At 38.5% G+C, this 27,092-nt stretch overlaps 1 protein-coding gene across 4 annotated transcripts in view; it reads left to right on the plus strand.

Moving 5' to 3' along the window:
• kiaa1549lb (KIAA1549-like b) overlaps window positions 1–25,941 on the plus strand; it is a 119,181-nt gene extending 93,240 nt beyond the window's left edge. For 2 of the 4 annotated variants that reach the window (XM_057833995.1, XM_057834002.1), the window contains exons 11-22: window positions 2,474–2,637; window positions 3,204–3,239; window positions 4,825–5,015; window positions 8,688–8,818; window positions 9,337–9,455; window positions 12,084–12,289; window positions 12,812–12,944; window positions 16,639–17,013; window positions 20,420–20,514; window positions 20,798–20,946; window positions 21,028–21,179; window positions 24,221–25,939. In XM_057833995.1, coding sequence (XP_057689978.1) covers window positions 2,474–2,637; window positions 3,204–3,239; window positions 4,825–5,015; window positions 8,688–8,818; window positions 9,337–9,455; window positions 12,084–12,289; window positions 12,812–12,944; window positions 16,639–17,013; window positions 20,420–20,514; window positions 20,798–20,946; window positions 21,028–21,179; window positions 24,221–24,487 — 2,018 coding nt within the window. In that variant the 3' untranslated portion in view covers window positions 24,488–25,939. Of the gene's footprint in view, window positions 1–2,473; window positions 2,638–3,203; window positions 3,240–4,824; window positions 5,016–8,687; window positions 8,819–9,336; window positions 9,456–12,083; window positions 12,290–12,811; window positions 12,945–16,638; window positions 17,014–20,419; window positions 20,515–20,797; window positions 20,947–21,027; window positions 21,180–24,220 lie in introns of all 4 variants that reach the window. The other 2 variants (XM_057833979.1, XM_057833986.1) reach the window with 2 other exon arrangements.
• Window positions 25,942–27,092: the final 1,151 nt, after the last annotated feature.

A 27,092-nucleotide genomic window follows, 5' to 3' on the forward strand; every position in this document is an offset into this window, starting at 1 on the left:
CACTGTATAGTGAAGAGGATGTCTTCTACCGTACACGTCACAGCGCCCTCCTCCCCAATGCAAGACCCAAGCCGGAAGTCACTCATTTTCATGGCGCGGGATTAAAAAAACTAAATAAATATAGCGATCGCGTCCACACACATCCAAGCGGTCCATATCATTCAGGGGCATAAAATACCGCGTGTATTATGAAATAAACATGCTTTTTCGTGTCACATGCACTTTAAACATAGTAATATCAAATAAGGGTGGTTTAAATATGCTACATGACTAATGTGGTCAACAGATCAACTATCTTTTTTAAAACTACCACAAGAAAACAGAATGCTTAAAAGTATGAGAGGGAAACACATGCAAAACGTATTTTTAGGCAATGAAAAGTTAGTATAAGACACAATAAAAGCACAAATACTAAGTAATCGTCAATTTTAACTGATGAGCGCATGTGGTGGACGTCTCGCCGCGTAGAAGGAATTGCAGTAACCCGGTAGTATTCGTCGAGTGACGGTGACAATCTACGTCAGACATGTCCAAAGTCCGGCCCGGGGGCCAAATGCGGCCCGTGGTCAAATTTCATCTGGCCCCCAGCCTCTGTCATAAAATCAATAACGTCTGGCCCGCACGCATACTTAATAAATTGGTCAGCAGTACTGCTACCAGCATATGAAGTAGCTTACACTCTAAATGCTGCTCCTCATTTACCCACTAAAAGGCAGCAGCACTCCAGGCAACATTACCCCGTGTGACCCTTCACTCCCAACCTTCTAAAATGGCGACAATCAACAAAAATAAAAAAAGTTGACTGCGACAGCCGACGTTTCAAGGAAAGGTGGAAATTGGACTATTTCTTCACTAAAATACGCAACAACTGCCTCATTTGCAAAGAGTCAGTTGCTGTTTTTAAAGAGTTCAATGTAAGGCAATATTACTAAACAAGACATGCTGACATGTATGACAACATTAGAGGGAAGATACGCAGCGAGAAATTGAAGCAATTTGAAGCTTGTTTAATTTCACAGCAGCACTATTTCACAAGAGCCCGAGAGTCAAGGGTGGCCGTGGCGCAGTTGGTAGCTTGAATTGTCCTGGGACCGAAGCGTCAGCGGTTCGATTCCTGGCTATGATTGCCCACTGTCGAAGGGTGTGTGAACGTGTGTGTCTGAATGGGTAAATAAATGTGTGCTAATGTGAAGCGCTTTGGGCATTGTAACAATGTAGATAAAGCGTTAAACAAGTACTCTCCATTTACCTTTTCAAAAGAACGCCAGAAAGGCTAGTTGCGAGATTATTGAAATTATTAATTAAAAAAATAATATATATATATATATATATATATATATATATATATATATATATATATATATATATATATATATATAATATATATAATAATAAAGTAAATGTGACACAAAGAAGGGCTAGCTAAAATTTGCTTAAAAATATTGTTCTACGTAAAGGACGTCAGCCAAGGTCGGCCCCCCACATTTTTACCACACCACACGTTTTTACCACACGTCCATAAAACATGCCGCTCTCTGTAGGTCAAAACATGTTTTAAATATTATAGATTTTTAAATCAATGGCAACATTTTATGTGTTTCTAATAACGTATTTTAGTAAAAGAGAACAATTGTGGCTTATTAGAGCCTACAAGTCTTTAGGTCCGAAGTTCCTTTTAAGGACCAATCCCTGCTGTGAATAGTAAAAATCCGCATTACCACACCACACGTTTTTACCACACGTCCATAAAACATGCCGCTCTCTGTCGGTCAAAACATGTTCTAAATATTATAGATTTTTAAATCAATGGCAACATTTTATGTGTTTCTAATAACGTATTTTAGTAAAAGAGAACAATTGTGGCTTATTAGAGCCTACAAGTCTTTAGGCCGAGGTTCCTTTTAAGGACCAATCCCTGCTGTGAATAGTAAAAATCCGCAATTGATGTCTTCCAAAAGAGAGTTATAGTTTCATATACAGTGGACCCTCATGATACAATCACCTCAGCTTCCAAGTTTTTCACGATATAAACATCTTCACGAGAGAAAATCAGTCTCAATATGTGAGAAATTTTTCAATATACGAGTGTCAGAAAAGCCTGCCTCTCGCTTGGGGTGTCCAAGTGATACTGTATATATCCTACACGATGATAGCATAAAATTACTTTCATCCAAATGAAGCTCCTCACCATCACTATACTATACAGTATATGCTGTAGTTCCTTAGAATCAAATGGCACAAGTTGGTGGCAAAGCAATAACTTTCTATTAACGAAGCTAAAAAAAGACCAACCATCTACCTTACCATTCTTGTTCCATTTTTTTTTAAACATTAACATGAAGAATGTTGTACCAATCATCAACCCCCCCCCCCCCCCCCCAAAAAAAAAAAAAAAACAAACTTTCCATTTAATTAAAAGCATGATTGTTGCAATAAAATGATGATGATAATGACAATGTTTTACATTCCTCAGCTGTGGTCAAGAACCCTCCAAATAACCTTTGGATAATCGCTGCAGTGTTGGCACCCATAGCCGTTGTTACACTCATCATCCTCATAATCACAGCTGTTCTGTGCAGAAGAAACAAAAAGGACTTTAAAGCAGATGCCATCGGAAACCTCAATCCTAGAGCTAAGGTAACGTTGTACACATCCAGCCGAAAGCAACTTAAAATATAATGGTCTCACACGTGGCTTTTGCAACTGGTTTACATGAGTTACAGACTGTTACATACAGCGTTTTAAAATATATATTTCTTTTTGGTGTCCTGTTTCCAGCAGTGTTTCAAATTTCAGAATAAATGTGAAAAGTGGTGCCTAATCCTAATTCCTATCACCATGAATGTTCCATTGTCCTTCTCTTTATATACAGTATATCATGTGATTGACTGCCAACCAGTCAGCCTTTCACCCAAAGTCATTAGGGATATGCACCAGCTTCCCAGGCAGTATGGAAAATGGATAGACGTAATACATTGCTCAGTGATATAATGTGGATTGATTGAGACGATTAAAAGTAAAAAGAGGGATCAAACTATAATCTATCTCTGAATTTATACATCCTGCCATTTATCTTTTCTAATCAATCTTTCATTTATACATCCATGATTAAGATGAGCCTTACTGTAGCTATACCTGATGTCAAGTTGGAAGTATCTTCGATTTAAATTATGAACTGTTAAAGCACTTTACCTCATTTTCAGATGACGTATCGGAGGGATGTCAACTACTATCATCAGGTACAACATTTTCGGTCTTTGCATGGTGCCAAATCAGGGGTTAGAAGCTATCGACTGTGCTGTATATTGTGCCGCGCTGATGAAAACTTAACAACTCATAAGCCCATTGGAGCACTAACACTTTTTACAATGGGACTCTCTTGGATGAAAGACAATTGGCCTGGAGCAGTCTCCAGATGTTACTTGACAACAGCCAGATTTTTCATGGAGTGTTTATGAAGCACAGACGTGTGAACTTACAAGATTGCAAAGAGGCCGGGTGTCGATATATCCCTCTCAAACTCATCTGAGCCCCTCCTGTGTACTGTTATTTTTGCTGAGTCTGGCTTCTCTTCACCAGAATGGATCAGTGCAGATGAATGAAAACAAAAGCAACACCATCAGCAGATTCCGCTGCTTTATTGATACCAATAAAAATACAACACTACCGTCTGTAATCCACAGTTATTGCAATACACAATCGATCCCATTGTGATTTTCCCAGGTAAAAAAAAAAACCTCCCACATAGTGATTTCCCTTCGAGTAAAAATGGCGACTGCTTCATTCTGACAAATATTGCGGTCAGTGTTTACTTTACTGCTCTTGTAATTCATTTCAACAGAACTGAAATAAGTCATGACTAAATATTCAGTGATTTCTATAGACTATATATGGGTGTATGAACCGTAATACAAAGAGAGCTTATTCAGTGGAGTGTCACATTGATTTTGCAACACCGGATGGATGCATTTGAAGCAATGTAATTTCATCTGAGTTTGTGCCCGTGTGTGTGTGTGTGTGCGCGTCTCATGTGATTGCTACCTTTCGAACAGTAAATCATTCCTCCTGCGTTTCCCCTAATGTATTTTAATGTTTAAATCCATCATTATATTTTTATGAAAACTTGCCAATCTCATCTAATCCTCTCCCACTGTGAGTGTTTATTGGACACCAAGTTGGATAAAGATGAAAAGGGCTTTAGTTATATCAATTTATCTTCTCCCATTGGAGGCACAGCAGTGGGGTAAACAGTTTTTATCTAATTTCTTGAGAAATATGAGTTACATTTTCATCTATTTTTGGATATCTATGTTCTACTTTTGGAATAGACTAAATACTGTACCTAAATTACTATCTATTTATTATATTACTATCTCATTGAAGTATTTAGAAAATAAATGTAACACCTACAATATTGTGTAAAATGTGTAATTAATTGACCGATACGTTTCCGCACACCTGGGAGGTACTGAAACATTGAATGCGTTCAAATCTTCAGAGAAGGCCAAATAAAGTTCACTGTAAAGTTTATTTTCGGTTCATCGTTAAATCCACTCTAAAGCCAAATCTTGAGAGCATTGTATGCCGTAAATTATTTATGATAATAGCTTTAAATATGCATTTTATAAGAAAGATGACTCGTTCATCATTGCAGTGCGATGCAAAGTTTGAACAACCCAGTGTAAATGGTGATGTTATTAATGCTAACACTACAAAAGAGGTGTCAGAAATAATTTGTTTCTCTGATAGTAGAGTAAAACAAAATTACTGGTTTATATTGTTCCTATAATTTACTCTTTTTTTCCTCATCCTTCTTCCTCTCAGCCGGTTCAAGGTTTTGACTATGCAAAGCAGCATTTGGGGCAGCAGGGAGGAGATGAGGAGACCTTACCTGCTGGTCAAGATACTTTGATGTTGTCCCTGAAAATTCGGGATGCACCACTTTCGTTAGAGAAGACTTTGAAATACGACGGCACAGTCAACAAGACGAACCTCACCAGTGATAAAAACAAAAGGTATTTCACTTCTATTCAAATGCCGTACATCATAATGGCCAAGAAAGCCCAGCTCATTCTGAGAACTCAGAGTGCCTTCCTAATGACTTAATGTTGAAAAATAGACAGGCTTAAGCAGAGGTCTGCGTGTGGCCAGGTCAAAGTGACCCATCCACGTATTTGATAGCAAAAAGTGCTGTTCTGAAAATGAATTGTCATGTTAAATCATGACTGATTCTTTAATGGCGCCACAAAAAGGGCAAATCTCTCAAAGCCTGGATTCAATTTTGGAGCAGGATAATGAGATTAAACTTAAATATATGTGACAGAATGGGCAATATGAGGAGAAAGCTGATCTTGCGTTTGACGTCAGGATGACTCACTGTCGTCAATCGCGAGTCAGATGCCTTTAAAGTTACCTTCATGTTACAATCCTAAATGGGACCATCCATGTATCCATTTTACATGCTTACCCATGCTGGGACGCAATTATGCTGGACGAAATTTCAGTCAATTTAAGCAAGAAGCGGGGACAGATCGGATCACGTTAATCACTTACTCACAGCGACAGTCATACCTAACATTAAAAAAATAATAATTATGAGTTATTTTTTAACTGCTTGCAAGATTTAAGTCTAATGTCAGTTCCCTAATCGGTCCCGTTCATGTTCTGACCAAAGCCTCACTAATGTGCATGATGGCATGCGATTATGAAAGTGCAGAGTCGTGATAAATGGTCACTCAAAAAGCAAATACAGCTTCAACAAAATGGTTGTGTGAGCAGTACTAAACTAACATTAAGTCTGTAAACAAGCTGATGTTAAGCATGTTTTATTAGCATGATTTATTTGCAATCGAGTGTTACTAAACCGCTAAATGTTATTCTTTGGATTGAGTTAGAATTTTTTGGAATGACCTTGTAAGTAAAATATTCAGTAATGTACATACATTTTAGAGTTAAGATAAACTTACAGATGAAATTTAATTAATCAACGGATAATTTGCATTTAAGTGTAAATTGCTAACTGGTCTGGGAAACAGAAATTCAGCGACAAAATTACACCCTTAACCATGACACACCCTAAACCTAAGCTAAAACCCCCAAACTAGATATCCCAAAGTCAATCCCTAAAGTTCAAACCTTAATAAATGTGAACCTAAACCCAACCCAAAAACCATGACAAATCAATTTAGGATTGGCAAATGTCTGGAGAGCATTATCTCTGTCATTTTTTAACTATTTTGGACAATTCTACACTCCCAAGCTTGTGAAAACTAGAGATGTCCCTATCGATCGGCATCCCGATCAATCGGGTCCGATGACGCCATTTTCAAAGTATCGGAATCGGCAAAAAAATATCGGACATGCCTTTTTTTAATATATATATATATTTTAATTAAATCGTTTTCTAATTGTATTTAACGTTACAGACATAATATGTTACACTCATCCAGTCTTTAGTTTAGGCTTGAGGTAGGGTTATCAAATTTATCCCGTTAACGGCAGTAATTAATTGAAAAATAAATTTTTATCACGTTAAAATGTTTAACGCAATTAACGCATGCGCTGCGTGACCCACTCACGCATTGTCGCGTTCAATCTGTAATGGCGCCGTTTTACCTATATATAAAGCTAAAAGGCAGCGTAAAATGAGAAGAGTGAATTTTGGCAGCCTTTGGAGCCTTTTTTTAATTGGCTAAAGCCTTACATTCCCTCTCCCTATGATTAGAAATATCGTGGGAAGCAATGTGGGGAAGCAAGGTAGTAATTGATCTTTTTCTTAAGACCCTATGTTATTTCCCAACTCAGAGAAGATATATCAATTGGTACCACTACGCACAGTCATGGTTGCACTTCCCATCATGCATTTGGGCAGAACAGTTAAATGGCTACAGTATCATTTACTGAAAGCTCAACAAATACACTAGATGGCAATATTTTGTCACATTATACAAAGTCACATTTATCCTTTAAGAATTACAAGTCTTTCTATCCATGGATCCCTCTCACAGAAAGAATGTTAATAATGTAAATGCCATCGATCAAACTAAAACGATCGGGATCGGATCGGGAGCAAAAAAACATGATCGGAACAACCCTAGTGAAAACCATTCAGAGCTGTTCCTTTTTTTTTTTTTTTTTTTTTTTTTTGTAAAGACATGCCTGTTTCAGTTTGGCACAAAAGAACATAGTGTAGAACCCTCAATATATTTTACTATATTAACCTTTGTACATCTGCATTAATGCATCATATATATATATATATATATAAACTGTAGAAGACCTAACACAACATTTCCAGTTTGCACATGTGACTTTACAGTTCTGGCGTTTCGGTTCTAATCTTATTTTGGCAGTCTATTGTGGATTTTGAGTGTTTTCTGCAGGTATTTCATCTTCCTCCTACATCATTACTACATGTTAAAGACGGTGTAATGGTTGTTTGCCTATGTGTGCCTATACTTGAAGTAGGTCTACCTTGCTTCTTGCTCAAAGCCAATTGGTACAGGCTCCAGTTTACCTTTAAGGACATGAGCCAAAAAAAAGGATGGGCAACTAGTACTACTGTAAATAGTTGGATGATGATTTGATAGAAATATACAATATCACGACTGAAATTAGGAAGGCTTCATTTTGACCAATCATTTTAAACACTTACATACACAACACATCCCACTCCTATGCCAAATGAAGTCACCGTTATCTGCAGTATGCTTCATTCTCCCTACAGGAAAGATTTTCACTCCTAGAATTTCTTTCTTCCCGATTGTCGTGATTCTACATATCGTTTAACCCGACTTCCCCCTCTCATGCAGCCAATGTAAATGTATGCTTTATGTCTCTATTATCACACAGTGCACGTCTTTGTTGAGGCCATGCAGCGCCGCCTCAGTGGGAGCAGGGAAGGCATCCTCTGTTCCTCTGTCTCTCCCTTCGCTGTTATCATTCTTTGCAGACAAATAAGGGATGGACTGCGGCGCTTTGATGTCACTGTCGGCGCGGCTCTAATTCCAGCCTTAGTGCTGCGTTTAGAGGCCCTTTAACACCATGCGGACAGAGCCAGCATTTTTCTAATTAATAGAAAAATGATGCTCTATCACACCATTCTTTGACATAATACAGACACAGAGATGCATGTACTTATACCGAGATTATTCATCATGAACTCATCCACTGCCATTGCCAGCATTAGACATCAAATCAATTTTAACTGGCTGACATCAAATAATCATGTTTCTGTACCATTGAAAGTGATAGCCAATGTTTAATTATGAAATAACATTTAAGCTGTCAGAACAGTAGGAAGGTTTTAGATGTCTTTCTTTAGTTTGAGTGTTATGTTGTGGGAAGATGTCAAAGTTACTGTGTGATCGAAGTAAAAACAGCCAATTTTTTTAAGAGCACAGTCACATCAATCGTAGTCAATAGCAGTGTATTAGTTAATAAGGATAAAGGAAGGCTTCTGGATGCAAGAGTAAATTATAGATCGATCCTCTGTCCTAGCTTTAGGTTGGGCTAGCGTTGAAAATGAATATAATATTGGATAAATCTATTTTTGAGCAAACAATTGTTATTGTAATTCAATATATTTGGGCAGGTGAGGCTGTTAAAGAGAAGAGTGACATAACGTGGCTTTGAGCCCGGCTTTTCTCAGAGCTCACCGCCTCCCCTGTTGCTATGGTTACTTGCAGCAAGTTGTTGAGTGAGGACGGTTCCGTCATCAGCAGCGAATCAGAGCAGCGGAATTCCGTCCGGCGCTTGGCGGCGCCGAAAGTCACAGCACAGCAGAAACCAACAAAGGAGGAGACGCGCAAGAGAGATGGTGAGCGTCACACAAACGCGGGGGGGTGTAAATACAAAATCATTCATGCTTCCAGCAGCAAGGTCAAGTGGTCATGTGACAATCATATCCATTCTTTTTTCACATACCTGTAAATGTACCCTCGCAAAAAGTTCATACATCTTTCCTGCATTTGTGATAGCAGAAATATGACCACTCAGCAGTATGCCGTGATGGATGTGATGCTTTTGCACAAAAAGCACACATTATTAATATGCCAGTTGTAGTCACAGTTGGTGCTGTGTAACTAACCCCTTGACATACCATAAACACACACACAGACTCCCGACTAATTAGAACACTAGTTAGCTCGCCAATCTGCCTTTCAACTTTCCATACCACTCATCTTGTTCATCTTCGCAGAATGCTTCAAGTCCTTGTCTATCAGATACAAACATAAGAATTTTCATGCCAAAAATATAATTCATACTCCCCTGTGACCTAAAAATGCTGTATATTTAATTGTAGTGGGTTCTGAGTGAATTTACTTTGTTTTTCAGATCCATATGACACCTCATCTGGCTCCCTGCAGCTCATTTCAATAAAACCCATGACAGCTCAGCTCAACTATTCACAACATCTTTCTTCTGATCGCAACTCAGCCATGCTCAATGGAGAGGTAATGCATTGACTGAGATTGTTTCCCTTCTTGACACTCCTGGACTGCCAGCAAATTGCATGGCACATTTCGATAACTAGCCAATCACAATAACCTCCACACTTGTTTGGTAGATTTAAAGGCAAACTTTAACATGTGAGGGTAGAGTTTCTGGCATTTTAAACCTGTCCTTTAAGCAATACCTTAAGTCATCGTTTGATTCAAAGGTCCCAAATGTTCAAGCCTATGCAGTGCTGGCCAAAAGTATTCGTACCTCTGCAATTCTGTCAGATAATGCTGAATTTCTCCCAGAAAATGATTGCAATTACAAATAGTAGTAATATCTTCATTTATTTTTGCTTGCAATGAAAAACACAAAAGAGAATTAAATAAAAAAAAAAAAAAATCATTATCATTTTACACAGAACTCCAAAAATGGGCCGGACCAAAGTATAGGTACCCTCAGCCTAATCCTTGGTAGCACAACCTTTAGACAAAATAACTGCGAACAACCGCTTCCCGTATCCACCGATGAGTTTCTTACAATGCCCTGCTGGAATTTTAGACCATTCTTCTTTGACCAACTGCTCCAGGTCTATAAGATTTGAATGGTGCCTTCTCCAAACTGCCATTTTCAGATGTCTCCACAGGACTCATTGCTGTCACTTTAGAAGTCTCCAGTGCTTTCTCTCAAACCATTTTCTAGGGCTTTTTGAAATGTGTTTTGGCTCATTGTCCTGGTGGAAGACCCATGACCTATGAGGGAGACCCAGCTCTCTCACACTGGGCCCTACATTACGGTGCAAAATTTGTTGGTAGTCTTCAGACTTCATAATGCCATGCACACGGTCAACCAGTCCAGTGCCAGAGGCAGCAAAGCAACCCCAAAACATCAGGGAACCTCCGCCATGTTTGACTGGGGGGACCGTGTTCTTTTCTTTGAACGCCTTGTAAACTCTATGTTGATGCCTTTTCCCAAAAAGCTCTACTTTTGTCTCATCTGGCCAGAGAACATTCTTTCAAAATGTTTTTGGCTTTCTCAGGTAAGTTTTGGCAAACTCCAGCCTGGCTTTTTTATGTCTCTGGGACAGACGTGGGATTTTCCTGGGTATCCTACCATAGAGTCCCTTTTCATTCAGACGCTGACGGATAGTACGGGTTGACACTGTTGTACTCTCGGACTGCCGGGCAGCTTGAACTTGTTCGGATGTTAGTCAAGGTTCTTTACACACCATCCGCACAATCTTTTGTTGAAATATCTCGTCAGTTTTTCTTTTCTGTCCACATCTAGGGAGGTTAGCCACAATGCTTTACATTTATTGATGACAATGTGCATGGTAGAAACATGAACATTCAGGTCATTGGAGATGGGCTTGTAGCCTTGAGATTGATCATTCTTCCTCACAATTTTGCTTCTCAAGTCCTCAGACATTTCTTTGGTCTTCTTTCTTTTCTCCATGCCCAATGTGGTACACACAAGGACACAGGACAGAGGTTGAGTCAACATTAATCCATTTTAACTGGCTGCAACTGTGATTTAGTTATTGCCACCACCTGTTATGTGCCACTGGTAAGTAACAGGTGCTGTTAATTACATAAATTAGAAAAGCATCACATGATTTTTCAAAGACTGCCAATACTTTTGTCCGGCCCATTTTTGGAGTTTTGTGTAAAATGATTTTTTTTTTTTTCCCCATTCTCTTTTGTGTTTTTTCATTGCAAGCAAAATAAATGAAGATATTACTACCGAAGCATTTGTAATTGCAATCATTTTCTGGGAGAAATTGAGCATTATATGACAGAATTGCAGGGGTGCCAATACTTTTGGCCAGCAATGTATTTCAATAAAAACTAGAACATGGGAATGAAAAGAATATAATGATAATATTTTACTTCATGGTTTTTTTTTAATGGTTAAATGTCAAGCAAATAAGATTTTCTAATTTTTTCTTTATTGTTATAAAAAATTATTCATAAAATAAAATTAATATAGTACTTTTAAAAACATGTTTTTTTCTCAAAAAAAAAAAAAAAGATAAGACAAAAAAAAAACGGCAGCTTATTATTATTATTATTTTTTATAAAGAATATTTTACATTTTTCTTTTTCATAAATAGATAGTCAAATAGTTGTTAATTATGGTGGCGCTTCTACTTTTTATACTGGTATACCTGCATAAAGTGTCAAAAACAGAACTGTAAAAGAAACAACTATAACAACCACATTGGGTGTACACCAAACTCCCAATGTGGCACATTAAAACTCTTCACACTATAAAGACACTCAGATTCCCATTCTGTTTGTGTCTCAAACAGATGAACAGGGAAGGTTACAAGAAAAGAAAATTGTAAAGGTAGTGGCATATCTGAAAAACAACTTCAAATTATTGGTATTCATTAAATAAATAAATGAAGATATTATTACCAAAGCATTTGTAATTGCAATTATTATCTGGGAGAAATCGAGCATTATCTGACAGAATTGCAGGGGTGCTAATATTTTTGGCCAGCAGTGTATGACCACGGAGATCCATATTCGGAGTACTTATGCCATAATAGTTCATATGAGCTCACTCACCCTATTACCAAAATGACCTTTTATAATTGTCTTTTTTTTTTCATTCCACTCTCCTGTCCTCCATTCCCATAGGTGAATTTAGCTCTCAAGCAGCGAGCGGACGCCGAGCACTATAGGAACAAGCTGAGGGTCAAGGCCAAGAAGAAGGGCTATTATGACAATGCACCTATGGATGGCAGTAGCTACAATAGCCGGGCCCTCTCGCAGCGGCATGGCCAGGAGAAGTTGGTGGACCCTGATGACGAGCGAAATTCTACCTATGTCAAGTCTCACGTGAGGTGAAAACATGTGCAAAGTTTATTTGTAGAAAGACAGTTGAATTTGGGATTCATACAAAGTGTGAAACAATGTTGTACATACCTAATACATTATACTGTGAACATGTAGATAAACCTGCAGATCCCCCAAGAAGTAAACTTATAATTTAACTACTGATTCAAATGATGATTTCCTATCACTTTTAATGTGAGGAATGATTGAGTGAAATCCACATAACTGCAATTAAATTATACTCTACCCCAACTTGTTTATGTTTTCTGGCATCATAAAACCTTCTGTCGCGCTCAAGGGACACTAAAACAAATGAATGGCTTTTAATTGATTTGTTCTAAATGCGTTCTCATTACGGCTTGGCTGCTCCAGTTCGAAATAATACTCTAAAGCTGTATTTATCAGCATAGTTGCCTAAATTTGGATCCAGTTTTTGTATAATCTGAGAGTAGAAATAATCCTGGAAAAACAATATGATTTATCATTTTGGTGTATTATTGGTTACTTTTTTTTTCTAATGTATGCTGCAGGCAAAATCAAGTAGGGCAGACATCATATCGCAGCAGGCAGAGCCTAAACAGTCCGAGTCCTGGAGGAACTGAGATGGATTTGCTTGTGATGAGGGAGAGACCCAGGAAAGGCATCCGGAACAGTGGATATGATGTAAGTCATGCCATAAACTAACATACCACAGAATGTCAAATTCAAATTTTGAGAAATAAGACAAAATCAAGTTTCATACCATGAAAAACAAATAAATGTCATCTAATGAAGGACATATATGCTATAAAAAGCTATACTTTAAAATTTAGTCAAATTATGCTCTGAAATATTTTACCAATCTGTACCAGACCATCTGTCAATCTATTGAATGTAAGTTAAATACAACTGAACTCTACTTAGTGATTCTTTCAGATACTAACAGAGGGAGCTCATATACAAATAATGGTACATGTACAGAATCACATGTTGATAATCAGTGCAGAGTTTAAGGGGGGCGCGGAGAGGCCAGATGGATATACGTAATTTTTTCAAACCTAAGCTTTCAAAAGCGAAAACAACTGCTGAGCAAGAACCAAGGATTGAAAATGTGGACCATGAAACGCCAGAGAGCACCGCCGAAATGGTGACCGGAGTTTCATTTTGCCCCACTAAAGACTAATTGTACACCAGAGCCACCACCGGGTGTCTTGCCAATGTAGTTATCCCCGTCAAAAATTGTATCCCCTGGCCGCTGGAGCGCACACACACACACGCACACATTAGTTATGAGTTATGACGAGTTAAACAATTAATTGAAGCCAGAAAAGAACCGCAGTTATATATTTTGGACATTGACGTTTATAAAACTGGAGAAACTCTGTACATGACTTGAATTATGGTAATAACAGTTATAGGTCATCCTACGAGTAAAACAGTAAATCATTGTCTTTTTTTACATTCAGTACATATGTTACGTTAAACGATAGATTTTTTTTGATGGATGGGCCATGTTTTAAAACCTCGAAGATAACTACATAACCAAAACACGGAAATCAAGCAAATCAGTGCAGCGGTTCCGCACAGGGGATACAATTTTTGACGGGGGTAACTACACTGGCACAACACAGGTGTGCATACCATATTCAATGGATGATAATCTTGGCGAAAAGTATCGTTGTCCTAACCAGCCTGATTTAGAATTCCCCTCAAGAACGATGGGAACAAAAAAACTCAGAGCTCAAAGCGCTTTACACTAACTACATCGCCAGCTACCCACTGGTGATGCAGCAAGGGGAATGGTTGTAACTACTAAGAAAGTTGTTCTACTAGTAGTGCATCTTAGTCATTCAACAGGTGTGCTGAACTGTTGAGCTAGTGAGAACAAATAGCATATCAGTACAGGGACTAGGAGTGGGAACCTCTTGGTACCTCACGATACGATACGATTTGCAAATCAAAGCTCACGATAACGATGATCTGACGATATGGCGATACAACGATTATCGATACATTTGTAGAATATCCTAGAATGATTTTCTGACCAACAACTAATACACAGAAAAACAAGCTTCTGCTGTGAATCGGAATGAGTTTATCACTAGTAGACATCCAATCCATTTGAAATAGGAGGGTGGCAGCGAATGAACATTTGTTCATTTACTGCCATCCCTCCCACTTCAAACGGATTGAACGTCTATGGCCGTCATTACCAGCCAATGCCAGGCAATGAGGTAATTTTGGGCCATTTAAGGTCATTTACCTTTTGATGTTCAGTTACTTCCTGTTGATATTGGGGTATTTTATGGGCACTTCCTATTGATTTTGAGTTACAGAACAGGAAGTGACCTTGGAATCACCCAGATGAATAGGCAGTGACTCAAACTCAACAGGAAATGACCTATAAATGCCCTAAAATGAAACGCAAGTGACCTGTAAATGCCCTGAAAACCCACGGTCTAAATGGACTGGGTGTCGTGCACCGTCAATGCAACCTTAGAGTTAACTGAGACACTATTATGGTTGCCTGGCACAGCCAGACTGTTCTTCTTGTATATTTCAAACACTGTGAGAATAGTGTGGGACCCAGCCCACTAATTGCCTCTTGAGCAAGCACAAAATCAACCGTCCAATCAGATTCGTTTATTCGCGTGTCGTGTTCTTAACGAGCAACGTCACTCTTCCGCGTCGAAAGTCGTCTCCACAACAACACAGATGGCGAACAGGAGAGCCGAGAATATGTTCCAATCCACGGTAAAATCAGTTTTAAATTTCCCAAAACACATCGACACAAGTAATTGACAACAGTCTGTCTCACGCTAGCCATGTTGAATAAACTCCGCTCTACTCGTATGTTTACTTCCGCGCGCAAGTCCCTCGTCGTTTTAATAACATGACATCCGCCCGTCGCTGATTGGTCCACTCCGCTGTCTGTTTGCTGTGGCTTGCTCCGCCCTGGAAATTTTTATCCGCAGAATGGTGGCCAGATTCAATAGCTGGAACAGCGGTGAGTCTGGTGTACCAGGCTACTATTATGGTGGAAGATTTTGGTAGCAACTTGTTGGTTCCTTTTTATTTTTTATTTTTTTGAGATAGTGACATCTTTTTAAAACAATATCTGGATTCCTGGCAGGAGGATATCGATCGCCTTTTGGGATACAAAGTATCACGATATATCACCATTTTGATATTTTGTCACACCCCAAACGGGGACAATTTAACATACAAATAGGTTGTGAAATAAATGTGCAAGCGGCTTGCCATACAAACAACCACACACACATTCACTCCAAGCAATAATTTAAGATCTTCAATTAATCTGAAAAACACGTACTACTTAATGCATTACTGTATATCAGCATGATCATTTTTCTAATAAACTTAAATTATGTTTAACCATTTTAATGTAGTGACATGCATTGTAAAAACATATCAAAATCTTTAATTAGACATGTGTGCATTGTTGGCCTATTTAACACTACAACAAAAGAACTCAGGTATGCTGTTCTCTGGTGTGGCCACTGTGTGTACCTACAAACTGCCAGAAGATGGCTGATTCATTTATAATCCCGAATGAACATTTATAAGGTCTTGATATATAATGCATATCCGTCTGACTGCTTCATGCTGCCATCTTTTATTGTTCCATTATGGTTGCCGGCTGTCTAGTGTGATCGAGCAGACTGTTCCCTCTCTGTGTTTTTACTGTGAGCATTTCTTTTGTAAATCATATAAGCAGTGATATCGGTGACTGAAATGTCACTGCCCCACTCTACCTCACACTCCTTTGCATTTTGTCTAGGTTTGGAAAAAGATTCTCTAAATGAATTCTGATTCACTGTAGGCTTTTACTCATTCGTTAGGAACAGAATAATGAAGCTAGTATTAATATGGATAATTTCCCCCCGCAAATCTTCAGTTATGGTGAATTTTAATGTCTGCCATCCATTCTTATTTTGCGCAAAACACTACATAGCAATAACAAAGACTTGATTAAACACTTTAAAACACTTCTTGTGCTCTGCTCTGTCATCACTTTTATTTCACCTTACACCCTTACTTGCTTTGTTGATTACAAAGGGACCAGTGTAGTTGAATCACTGCAGATGTTTCGCCCTTTCCATGTTTCAGGGGGTTATGGAGCAGATTTATGAGGTGAAAAATGGCAGGTATCCCTTGGTAATCTTATATTTTTACAGGAAATAGGGCAGCCTCAACTTGCTTTCATTTGTCACTGAACATACAGGCTAGGTGAATGGTTTTGAAAAGAAGATTATAAAAAAATATGGTGTGGTAAAGAATTGCAATGATTGATGATGAGGACAAGAACAATGTGTTTTAAAAATGTATTGTTACATTTCATTGATTATCATTCCAGACCGAGCCTGAGTTAATTGAGGAAACAAACGTCGACCATTTAATGGATCAAAGGGGCTTCGTGTACGGTCGCGGTCTGAAAGGCCAGTCACAGACATCCACCCTGAGCTCACAGCCATCCATTGATGAAGTGCGGCAGCAGATGCACCTGCTTCTGGAGGAGGCATTCAGCCTGGCCTCAGGGGGACACTCCACATCCGGGAGGCACTCCCACCACCACCGTCCCCCGCCCGACCAATACAGCGCCGCTCCACCTTCAATTCCCTATGCAGATGTGGTGACCAGTGCCCCAGGCACTATAAGCTGTGGTCGTGGAGGACTGCAGTGTGGGTCGTCTTATGGAGCAGACGTATACCAGTGCAGTTTACCTAAACCAGTAAGGATGATACTATAATTAAGCGTTGCTAATCAGGAATTTCAAAACACTGGCCCAGTTAACATTTTCTTTTTTTTTTTTTTTAAAAGGCATATTTGAGTCACCTTGAGCAGCGACATCAAAAAATATTCAGTCGTTCCCTAAAAAAAAAAAAAAAAAAAAAAAAAAAAAAAAGATTATTTTTTAATACAAGTATAGCAAAACTTAAAATGGCTATGAAATTCTCAAATTTTACGCTAGATGCAAAAAAATCTCCAAAAGCAGAGATAATCACCTATATTTTCAGGATCAATAGCAATATTAACATATCATATACGTTTTTGCCCAAAATAGCAACCTAAATATTTTTATTTAGTGCAAGTTTTCAACAGCTAATAAATACAGTGCCTTGCAAAAGTATTCGGCCCCCTTGAATCTTGCAACCTTTTGCCACATTTCAGGCTTCAAACATAAAGATATGAAATTTAATTTTTTTGTCAAGAATCAACAACAAGTGGGACACAATCGTGAAGTGGAACAACATTTATTGGATAATTTAAACTTTTTTAACAAATAAAAAACTGAAAAGTGGGGCGTGCAATATTATTCGGCCCCTTTACTTTCAGTGCAGCAAACTCACTCCAGAAGTTCAGTGAGGATCTCTGAATGATCCAATGTTGTCCTAAATGACCGATGATGATAAATAGAATCCAAATGTGTGTAATCAAGTCTCCGTATAAATGCACCTGCTCTGTGATAGTCTCAGGGTTCTGTTTAAAGTGCAGAGAGCATTATGAAAACCAAGGAACACACCAGGCAGGTCCGAGATACTGTTGTGGAGAAGTTTAAAGCCGGATTTGAATACTAAAAGATTTCCCAAGTTTTAAACATCTCAAGGAGCACTGTGCAAGCCATCATATTGAAATGGAAGGAGCATCAGACCACTGCAAATCTACCAAGACCCGGCCGTCCTTCCAAACTTTCTTCTCAAACAAGGGGAAAACTGATCAGAGATACAGCCAAGAGGCCCATGATCACTCTGGATGAACTGCAGAGATCTACAGCTGAGGTGGGAGAGTCTGTCCATAGGACAACAATCAGTCGTACACTGCACAAATCTGGCCTTTATGGAAGAGTGGCAAGAAGAAAGCCATTTCTCAAAGATATCCATAAAAAGTCTCGTTTAAAGTTTGCCACAAGCCACCTGGGAGACACACCAAACATGTGGAAGAAGGTGCTCTGGTCAGATGAAACCAAAATTGAACTTTTTGGCCACAATGCAAAACGATATGTTTGGCGTAAAAGCAACACAGCTCATCACCCTGAACACACCATCCCCACTGTCAAACATGGTGGTGGCAGCATCATGGTTTGGGCCTGCTTTTCTTCAGCAGGGACAGGGAAGATGGTTCAAATTGACGGGAAGATGGATGCAGCCAAATACAGGAACATTCTGGAAGAAAACCTGTTGGTATCTGCACAAGACTGGAGACTGGGACGGAGATTTATCTTCCAACAGGACAATGATCCAAAACATAAAGCCAAATCTACAATGGAATGGTTCAAAAATAAACGTATCCAGGTGTTAGAATGGCCAAGTCAAAGTCCAGACCTGAATCCAATCGAGAGTCTGTGGAAAGAGCTGAAGACTGCTGTTCACAAACACTCTCCATCCAACCTCACTGAGCTCGAGCTGTTTTGCAAGGAAGAATGGCCAAGAATGTCAGTCTCTCGATGTGCAAAACTGATAGAAACATACCCCAAGCGACTTGCAGCTGTAATTGGAGCAAAAGGTGGCGCTACAAAGTATTAACGCAAGGGGGCCGAATAATATTGCACGCCCCACTTTTCAGTTTTTTATTTGTTAAAAAAGTTTAAATTATCCAATAAATTTTGTTCCATTTCACGATTGTGTCCCACTTGTTGTTGATTCTTGACAAAAAATTAAAATTTTCTATCTTTATGTTTGAAGCCTGAAATGTGGCGAAAGGTTGCAAGGTTCAAGGGGGCCGAATACTTTTGCAAGGCACTGTACCTCAATTTTCACATCAGAAACTTAACCTGAGGAAAGCATTTAGAATCATCTTAATTTTTACTCACCAAAAGCAGAATTTGCATTTTTCTATATACAATTACAACTTATTTAGGTTGAATTCCGATGTTACTATTGCCTCAGCACGGAGGCACGTCTTGCCGGCGACCTGGCCCTCGTCTTTTTAGATTGAAATGTTACATAAAATGAAACACATAAAAGGCAAAAAAAAAAAAAAAAATGTATAGCTGCAGGAATGTCTAACTTACGACTTTTTTTGCCATATAACGGGCAGTTGGCCGAAAATTACCTGATCATTCGAATGTAAACTTACGCTACTGTGTATGGATTCAATATGGCTTTTTAAGTTGAAAGTTCTTGTAACTAAATGCATACATCACCGGAATTTTTACAGAACAGTCTAGATTCTTGGTTATAAGCAAAGAAACGGGCAGTCATATTTCATTTTACATAAATATTTCCAACTAAAACTGCGCTATTGTATAATCCAATGTGGCAGCTGTCACAAAACAAAAAGCTTTTTAGGTTGAAAGTGCATGCATTGGGCTCTTTTATATAATAATTACCTTGAATCCTCGACCAAATCACTCTTGAGACAATCCTTCTTGGTTGTATGTGATAAAAAATTAGTCCTGTTTCCACCTAAATCCGGCGTTTGAACGCAGCGTGTGTTTGAGTTTATCATAGTCAAAGCCAACTTAGCTGTGCTTGGTCCGGCCCCCAGCGGGAAGCCAGTGTTAGTGGGAGCTGTCTTGTCAACTGATAGTGAGGTCTATGGGTTTAGCAACAAGATAAACATAAGAAAATACTTACATATTAAGTATTTAAAACCACCATATAGCTTTGTCTTTGGAAAGTAAAATTTTCCAAAAGCGAATAACCAAATGCTATAGACTGCCAAACGAATAGTATCAAAGTGAGGTATAACCGTGTAAACTATAATTATTTGAACAAAAACTTCAGTATAACCCATGTAAGCTTAAAGAGACACTCCAGTGGAAGTGAACATCAATATACTAATTGCTTCGGTCAAATAAAAGTATTTGTTAACAAGCCAGCCAAATTTGCATAATGAAAAAAATGCTAGATATGACTAATAAGGTTTCAAAATGTGGAGAAATAAGTTCTCAGACGCTTTATGCGTGTCTGCTGACTTCACTAACCTGTGCTTCTACTAATACAAAATAAGCGTTTGCTTTAAATATCTTTATCTGCACTGATGTGTGAGGTTAGCGTGTTAAATACATTTTCAAGTGGCCCTTGCATTTATTGATTTTTTTGGTAAGTAGTCCATGTAATAATACAAATTTGAACACCTCTCCCTCAAAGGATCATGTTTATGTAAACTTAAGCATGTTTCATTATCTCTTGCAGGCCTTTCACTTCACTCAGTTGCCTGATATGGCAATTAGCTCTCCTCCTCCTTTACCGCCTCGTACTGGACCACCTCCTGGCACCTCCTTAAGACGGTAATGCTCATTAGTTTTCTCTCATAGACACATTGCCGAACACACTCTGTCTACTGCATAGTCAACGTACATTCACATCCTTTTTCAGGGACTTGATATTCTCTAGGTAATGTACTGTGACCAGCGTGATTTCAGACCATGTATACATTTTAATATTGAACTAGTGCATTGAGGTATGGCAAGAATGTTAATGAGCTAATAGCTAATCCACATGTAGTATGTCTGCCCTCTAGTGGCGACTGCTTGGTATAAATCTGCATGTATGCCCCGCAATCCCATTCAGTTCCATCTCTGACCTGGGACCCAAGGGAAGGAGCTCTCAGACATCTGTCACAGACATGCAGAGTCTACATGACAATAACCCATATGGGCCAAGTTCCAGAGCAGCACTTCCATCCATCACTATAGAGCAGCCTGTGTCCAACTACTCAGGTGAGTGGTCAGTAAAGTGAGGTGACATTTTAAACTTAAGTCATAATGTGTTACTCTATTTCATGTTCTCCCCCTCTTCAGGAAATCCAATAACGGCAGTCTATTCCATCCCAGCCAGCAGGTCGGGCTACTCAGACTATTACGTGTCCGCCTCGCCCACTTCGTACCACAGTCCTTCTTGGATGTCTTATCCTCCTGAGCCAGAAGATGTGTCACATCAGTGGGCAGACTCTGTAAGGAAGACTTGAAATAAACCTGTAACTAACATCATTTAAAATTTCAAATTCATGATAGGAATACGGTGGTGCCTTGAAATACAAGTTAAAATCATTCCTTGAACATGCTCGTAATTTAAAAAAACTGAAAGAGAAATGTCCCATTTTATTCCAGCCCTGCACCTATATATTCTAGTACATATATTAAAAAAAACCTGAAAATTTCGAAATGTGTACATTATTGGCAAAATACCACTATTCATTTTTATTGCTCCTGGTGCTGCGTCACCAATAGGTAGATGGCGAGATAGTGTAAAGCGCTTTGAGGTAGAAAAGGTAGAAAGGTAGAAAAGCGCTATATAAGTATAACACCATTTACTTTATGAAAAACACATAGTAATGACAATTAAAACAAAAGCCGTTTTAGTCTCACTTCATCAATTACATCGTCATTTTGCTGCTTTTTCTGGTGTGCTTGTATTGGCTACCTGGGGCCAGTATGATAGATGGATGGATTGTACTATACATTGAGCAAACAACTCTTCTCTCAGCAAGTATTAGTTGTTCTAGGCAGAGGCTAAAAATATAAGTATATTTATGTAGTCTGCCTTCATGTGTTGCTGCAGTGTTTCGGTTCAAGTCAAAGCTTAAAGGGTTAAAGCCCTGCAACACAGATGCTATTTAGCCATTAGGAAGGTAATTTAGAAAAGTGGTCCCCAACCACCGGGCCGAGGACTGGTACCGCTCTTTGGTGAATATGCTATTGGGCCGCACAGAAATAATAAATAATTTATTAATGACTAATTCTAACTTATTGACAAAAGATTAGTAGAGATATGTGGTCCCCATTACTGAGGTGTTTACACACCTCAGTAGCAGCCCAGCGTCAGTCAGTGTAAACAGTAACGTTAGAGGGAAGCACACTTCAGCAATGGCGGACGGGGTGCGTCTGGTCATTTTGCTATGATTAGTCCATGGATATAATAATAAAATTGGGTAGGATGTTGCCATAGACACCAATGGGAGCTAGCATCTATTTTTATATACAGTATCTATGTGCGCTTGCCCTCGATAATGACATATGACATAGGCGCATCAGATTTGTTCCTGGAAATAATAAGCCCACACGCTAGCGAAGATGACTGAAAAACAGACATCTTCGGACAGCTTTTTATGGGGAAAAGGCCACCTGATGAGTCAGAACAGGAGCCTACGCAAAGTCCAGTCTGCATAATATGTGGCCAAAAGTTTGTAAACGAGGCAATGAAGCCTTCCAAGCTGCTTCGGCACAGAGACTAAGCAACCTGGAATAATGGATAAGCCTTTGGAATTTCTGAAACAGAAAAGCGCCAGCATGAAGGACAGAAAAGATTAGTGAGGGCCACAACATCAACAAAGGCGAATAAGCTAAGAGCATCATACCTCGCCGCGAACTGTAATGCCAAAGCCAAGAAACCTTATATTATTGGAGAAGAAGTTATTGTGCCTGCAACAAAGGATGTTTGGCGTCAAATTTTAGGAGAGCCGCTGTTAAAAAGGTTGATTCAGCATCTGGTGGGTTACATTTTCCCTGCACTTAATGTTTGTTTTAAGCCCTGACGTGTTATTTTATATTTACTGTATTTGTCTGCCACACATTGCTGGTTAGTGAAGAACAATGCCCACATCATACCGGTCCGTGGTGCAAAACAGGTCAAGGACCACTGGTTTAGAGCACTAAAAACAAGGACAAGTAGAATTTTTTTTTCATCCAACTGCTATCATCCCTTTGAACTCTAGTAAGAGTAGACACAAGGATGAAACTGAAATTCAATGTGTCATATTTAAATTTATTTACAGCTTTTTTTTTTCAAATCCTTATTCACTGACTGGTTTGAATGTTAATTTTGTTGTATTTGCTACCATGACAAATATTCTATTCTATTCTATTCTATTCTATTCTATTCTATTCTATTCTATTCTATTCTATTCTATTCTATTCTATTCTATTCTATTCTATTGGACTAAAAGTCTAAGCTTTTGGGCAGCATAAGTCACTTGCCAAAGCATTCATACCACTTCTACATTTTGTCATGTTAAGACCACACATACAGTACATATACAGTATTTTATTGGAACTTTATGTAAAATATCAACTCAAAGTTGCATACAATTGTGCCCTGGAAAGAAAAGTATACATGAAATTTGTGGTGTGCAAAATTATTAAGCCTGTTTTCTTAAAGTATCCAGTTGTCTTCAGAAGTTACCTGATGATTCCTGGACGATCCAATGTTGACCTGATGACAATTTTTTTTTTTTTTAACCTGTCCTGTTCAGCCGCTTGACACGGAGAATGGGAATCTGAGTGTCCGATTGGTCTGAACAGTTTTAATGTGTCACGTGGGAGTATGATATACTATTATTGATTATATTTATGCCATTTTATATTTGACCTGATAACTAATTTTAAGTCCAAGTCAGGGATAAAGTTTTGAGGAAATTTAAAGCAGCTATGAAAGGTTTTATTATTAGCAAATCCTTGTTTTGCAAAGAAGTATGGGCAAAGACCTCAGTCTCAAGTCAAGATGTGCAAAGCTTATAGAGACATATCCAAAAAGACTTGAAGCCATAATTGGAGCAAAAAGTGGTTCCACAAGGTATGGACTCATGCGGGCTAGGACAATACTTTTCATTTTTTTGTAAAAAAAGAAAAGAAAAAAAAAGATTATAAAATAATGTTATGGTCATTATAAACATATAAACATATTATATTGCACAATTGTATGCAATTTTGTGTTTGTCTTTCACATTAAATACTAATAAGTACAAACAAACAAACAAACACAACAAACAAACAAACAAACAAACAAACAAACAAACAAACAAACAAACAAAAAATCAGTCAAACTGAAGTGGGATGTAGGAAAATTAAGTCAAGTCACTGGTATTTCAAGGCACCACTACATTTCATCACTCTAATTAACTAACTCAAGAAATACTAGCAAAAGTTTTGGCTTTGATTATATAATCAATAACGCAGAATTTTGTCATCGAACCTTTTTTGTTTTTATTTTTTATAGCTTCCTTTGCCGGGTTATGTCGAGGCTTTCCCTCATCCTCGCTACCCACAGGGGAGCCCCTCCATACTCCCACTACAGTACACTCAGACTCTGGACCAACAGCCTACCACCCAGAGCACAGCAGCATCCCAGAAAAGCTTGCAGCAGGTGGGGAAGGACACGGACAGCATTCCCCTGAGCAATCTCTCCACCTCTGCACTTGTACAGGCGATACGACAAGAGGTGGCCAAGCTGGCAAAGAAGCAGAGTGAAATGTTTGATTTCTAGGATGGAACCTTTCATGTTGACCCCCCCCCCCCCCCCACAGACTCATCAAAGTGGCACTCTTTCAGACTGATTTTTGATGTTTGTACCGTAAAAATGACCAGATCTTATTAACCCATGGACTGATTGATTTATTTTCTTACACCAGTTAGCTGCAGCCATAATGCAACACAACAAGTGTAGTTTTATTCTGAAGGGGAAAATGCTGCTGCAAACTGCTGCAATTGATGTCCTGAGTGGCTGCAAACATCATTGTAGATATGTATGTCACTAGAATGAGCATATTATATGGGAAAAAGAATGTGCTTATTTGAGAGGATGTGAACAGTCAAAATAAGCATTGTTTTCACCAAAATTCCCCCAAACCTTCTGACAGCCTGTCTGCTGACCACAGTGTAAACAAGCATGTATGATGATAGTTTCTCATTTGATGGCGTCAAGCAAATTTAGTGGCTTCACTGTCGGGCCTTTCAGGAGTCACTCTATCATATCCAACAGCCTCATTAGGCACAACAATTCCAATATGTTTAATTTGGACCAACATAAAAACCTTGCTGAGGAATAAATAACATTAAATCACTGCACGCAATTAGCAATTCATCTGAGTGGAAGGGACACTCATACTTTACTTTGGGATAAAAGCCTTTATGGATGATGTTAAATGCAGAATTGCTGTCTGGGGATTGTAAAGTGGGACTGGCTGCCAATAAGAGCATGAAGTTTTATAGTAGAGATGCTGTGTAAACAGCCGTGTGCTTGAAAATGCCTCCTTGCAATGCAATATTGCTAATAAGCAGTATTATATAGCAGGGATGTTCGGATAATGCTTCGAGTTATGAAAAGGGATTTCAATTCATTACTTTCTCTCACACCAGAAATGTTTTCCAATTCAGCATTCTTCTTAGGAAAATAAAAACATAACCTTCTTAATTCTCCAAATTGGACACTGCACTGATAAACCAGACAGGCAGTTGCTGTTTGACCTGTACGATACAATCCAGTCACGATTGTGTCCATCAGAAATAAAAACAAACTCAAGGTGCAAATGCAGCTAAAAATGAATGGTTTCGGGACCGTTATTGGTTGAGCTAACAAAGTAAATGAACATGGGCTAAACAATCTAAAACCATTGTGTTTTTGTCTTCCATGACTGATTTTTTAATTTTCAATTAATCTGCCCATTGAGTGCCGAGTGAGACAAACAGTCGAAGAACTAAATTAAACTTCTCAGATCAATAGTGTTGGCTGTCTTTGCTTTTCACCTGCTAATGTAATTTCCAGATTTCATAGCTGGATTTCTCTCAACCAGGTAAGAAAGCTTGCTGACTTCCATTGTGAGAATGTACCTTTGTAGAACACAATTTATAATGATAGTAATGGGATTTTCTTTCAGCAGGCTTCTCTAACACACTATCGTCTGGGTGGGTTATGACAGACGATAGTGAAGGTAAAATGAAATACACCACATCAGAGTTTATCTGCTGTTTTGTTGACTGGAGATTGCATTTGCTCATTCATGTGGAAAGAATGCATGGTAAGCATAGGAATCAAAAGAAACGGCAGAATAAACCTCCTTGTCCCTCCTTGATCTCAATCTGCGATCATCTACGTTCAACAAGGTATGTTTGAAAAGTTTCAAGACTGGTATCACAAAACATATATTTCTAACTATTTATTTATTTATTGTCATCATCATCGGTATCATTGACAGTTACAAGATGGCTTTGTGATATGATTAACCAGAGAAAAACAAAAAACAAAACAAAAAAAAAAACAAAGAAAAGACAAGGGCTGACGGGAGAAGCATATGCTTATCAAGTCCCGTCCCTTTAGACCAAGGACGCACAATCAATACATGGTAGAGTAGGCATTAGACATTGTGGTACATAAACAGCTTTTTAAAAACAATTTATTCTTTTATTTTTAAACTATACTACAATCAATGAGCTTAGCTTTCTCTAATTACCATCCTGGAGTCTCTGTCAACTCGGCTCCAGCTATTGAAATTCTTTGAGGCATGCTTTCACATACAACGGTTGTAAAAAGTCTACGTACCCCAAAATCAAGACATTATGTGTATAACCAAGACATTATGTGAAAAACGAGACCAAGAGAAATTTCAAACAATTTCCACCATTCAATAGGTTATGTCTCATATGTATTTATATTGTTTTTGCACCAAATGGAATAATCATATACTAGTCAAAATGTTCCACCTTAGATTTCATTGGCAATATGGAACTTTCCTGGTAGACCTTGTATATCCATATGGGCAATTTGATCATTTCTAGGTGTGTGAAAACAATATGTAGAAGGCTTTACAATATCATGTGCACAAAACAAGCTCTATGAAGCCATGTTTAATGAGTTTGGTGTGAAAGCACTAGCCGACTTCACACATCTAATAGCCTTCTAAAATAAAACATAACACTAATTTGAATTCAACAGAATATTACAATAAACTGACTGAAATATATCACGAAATGGCCTCGAACAAAGTCAGATGGGGTCGGCTCGAGCTCACCTGTCAGTGTAATGAGAACAAATGCTGGAGAGAATGGATGAATGTTTTAATAATTTTGCGTTGAACCCCATTCATTCATAAATT

Source organism: Corythoichthys intestinalis, chromosome 1, assembly GCF_030265065.1.
Source record: "Corythoichthys intestinalis isolate RoL2023-P3 chromosome 1, ASM3026506v1, whole genome shotgun sequence".
Classification (NCBI taxonomy): Eukaryota; Metazoa; Chordata; class Actinopteri; order Syngnathiformes; family Syngnathidae; genus Corythoichthys; species Corythoichthys intestinalis.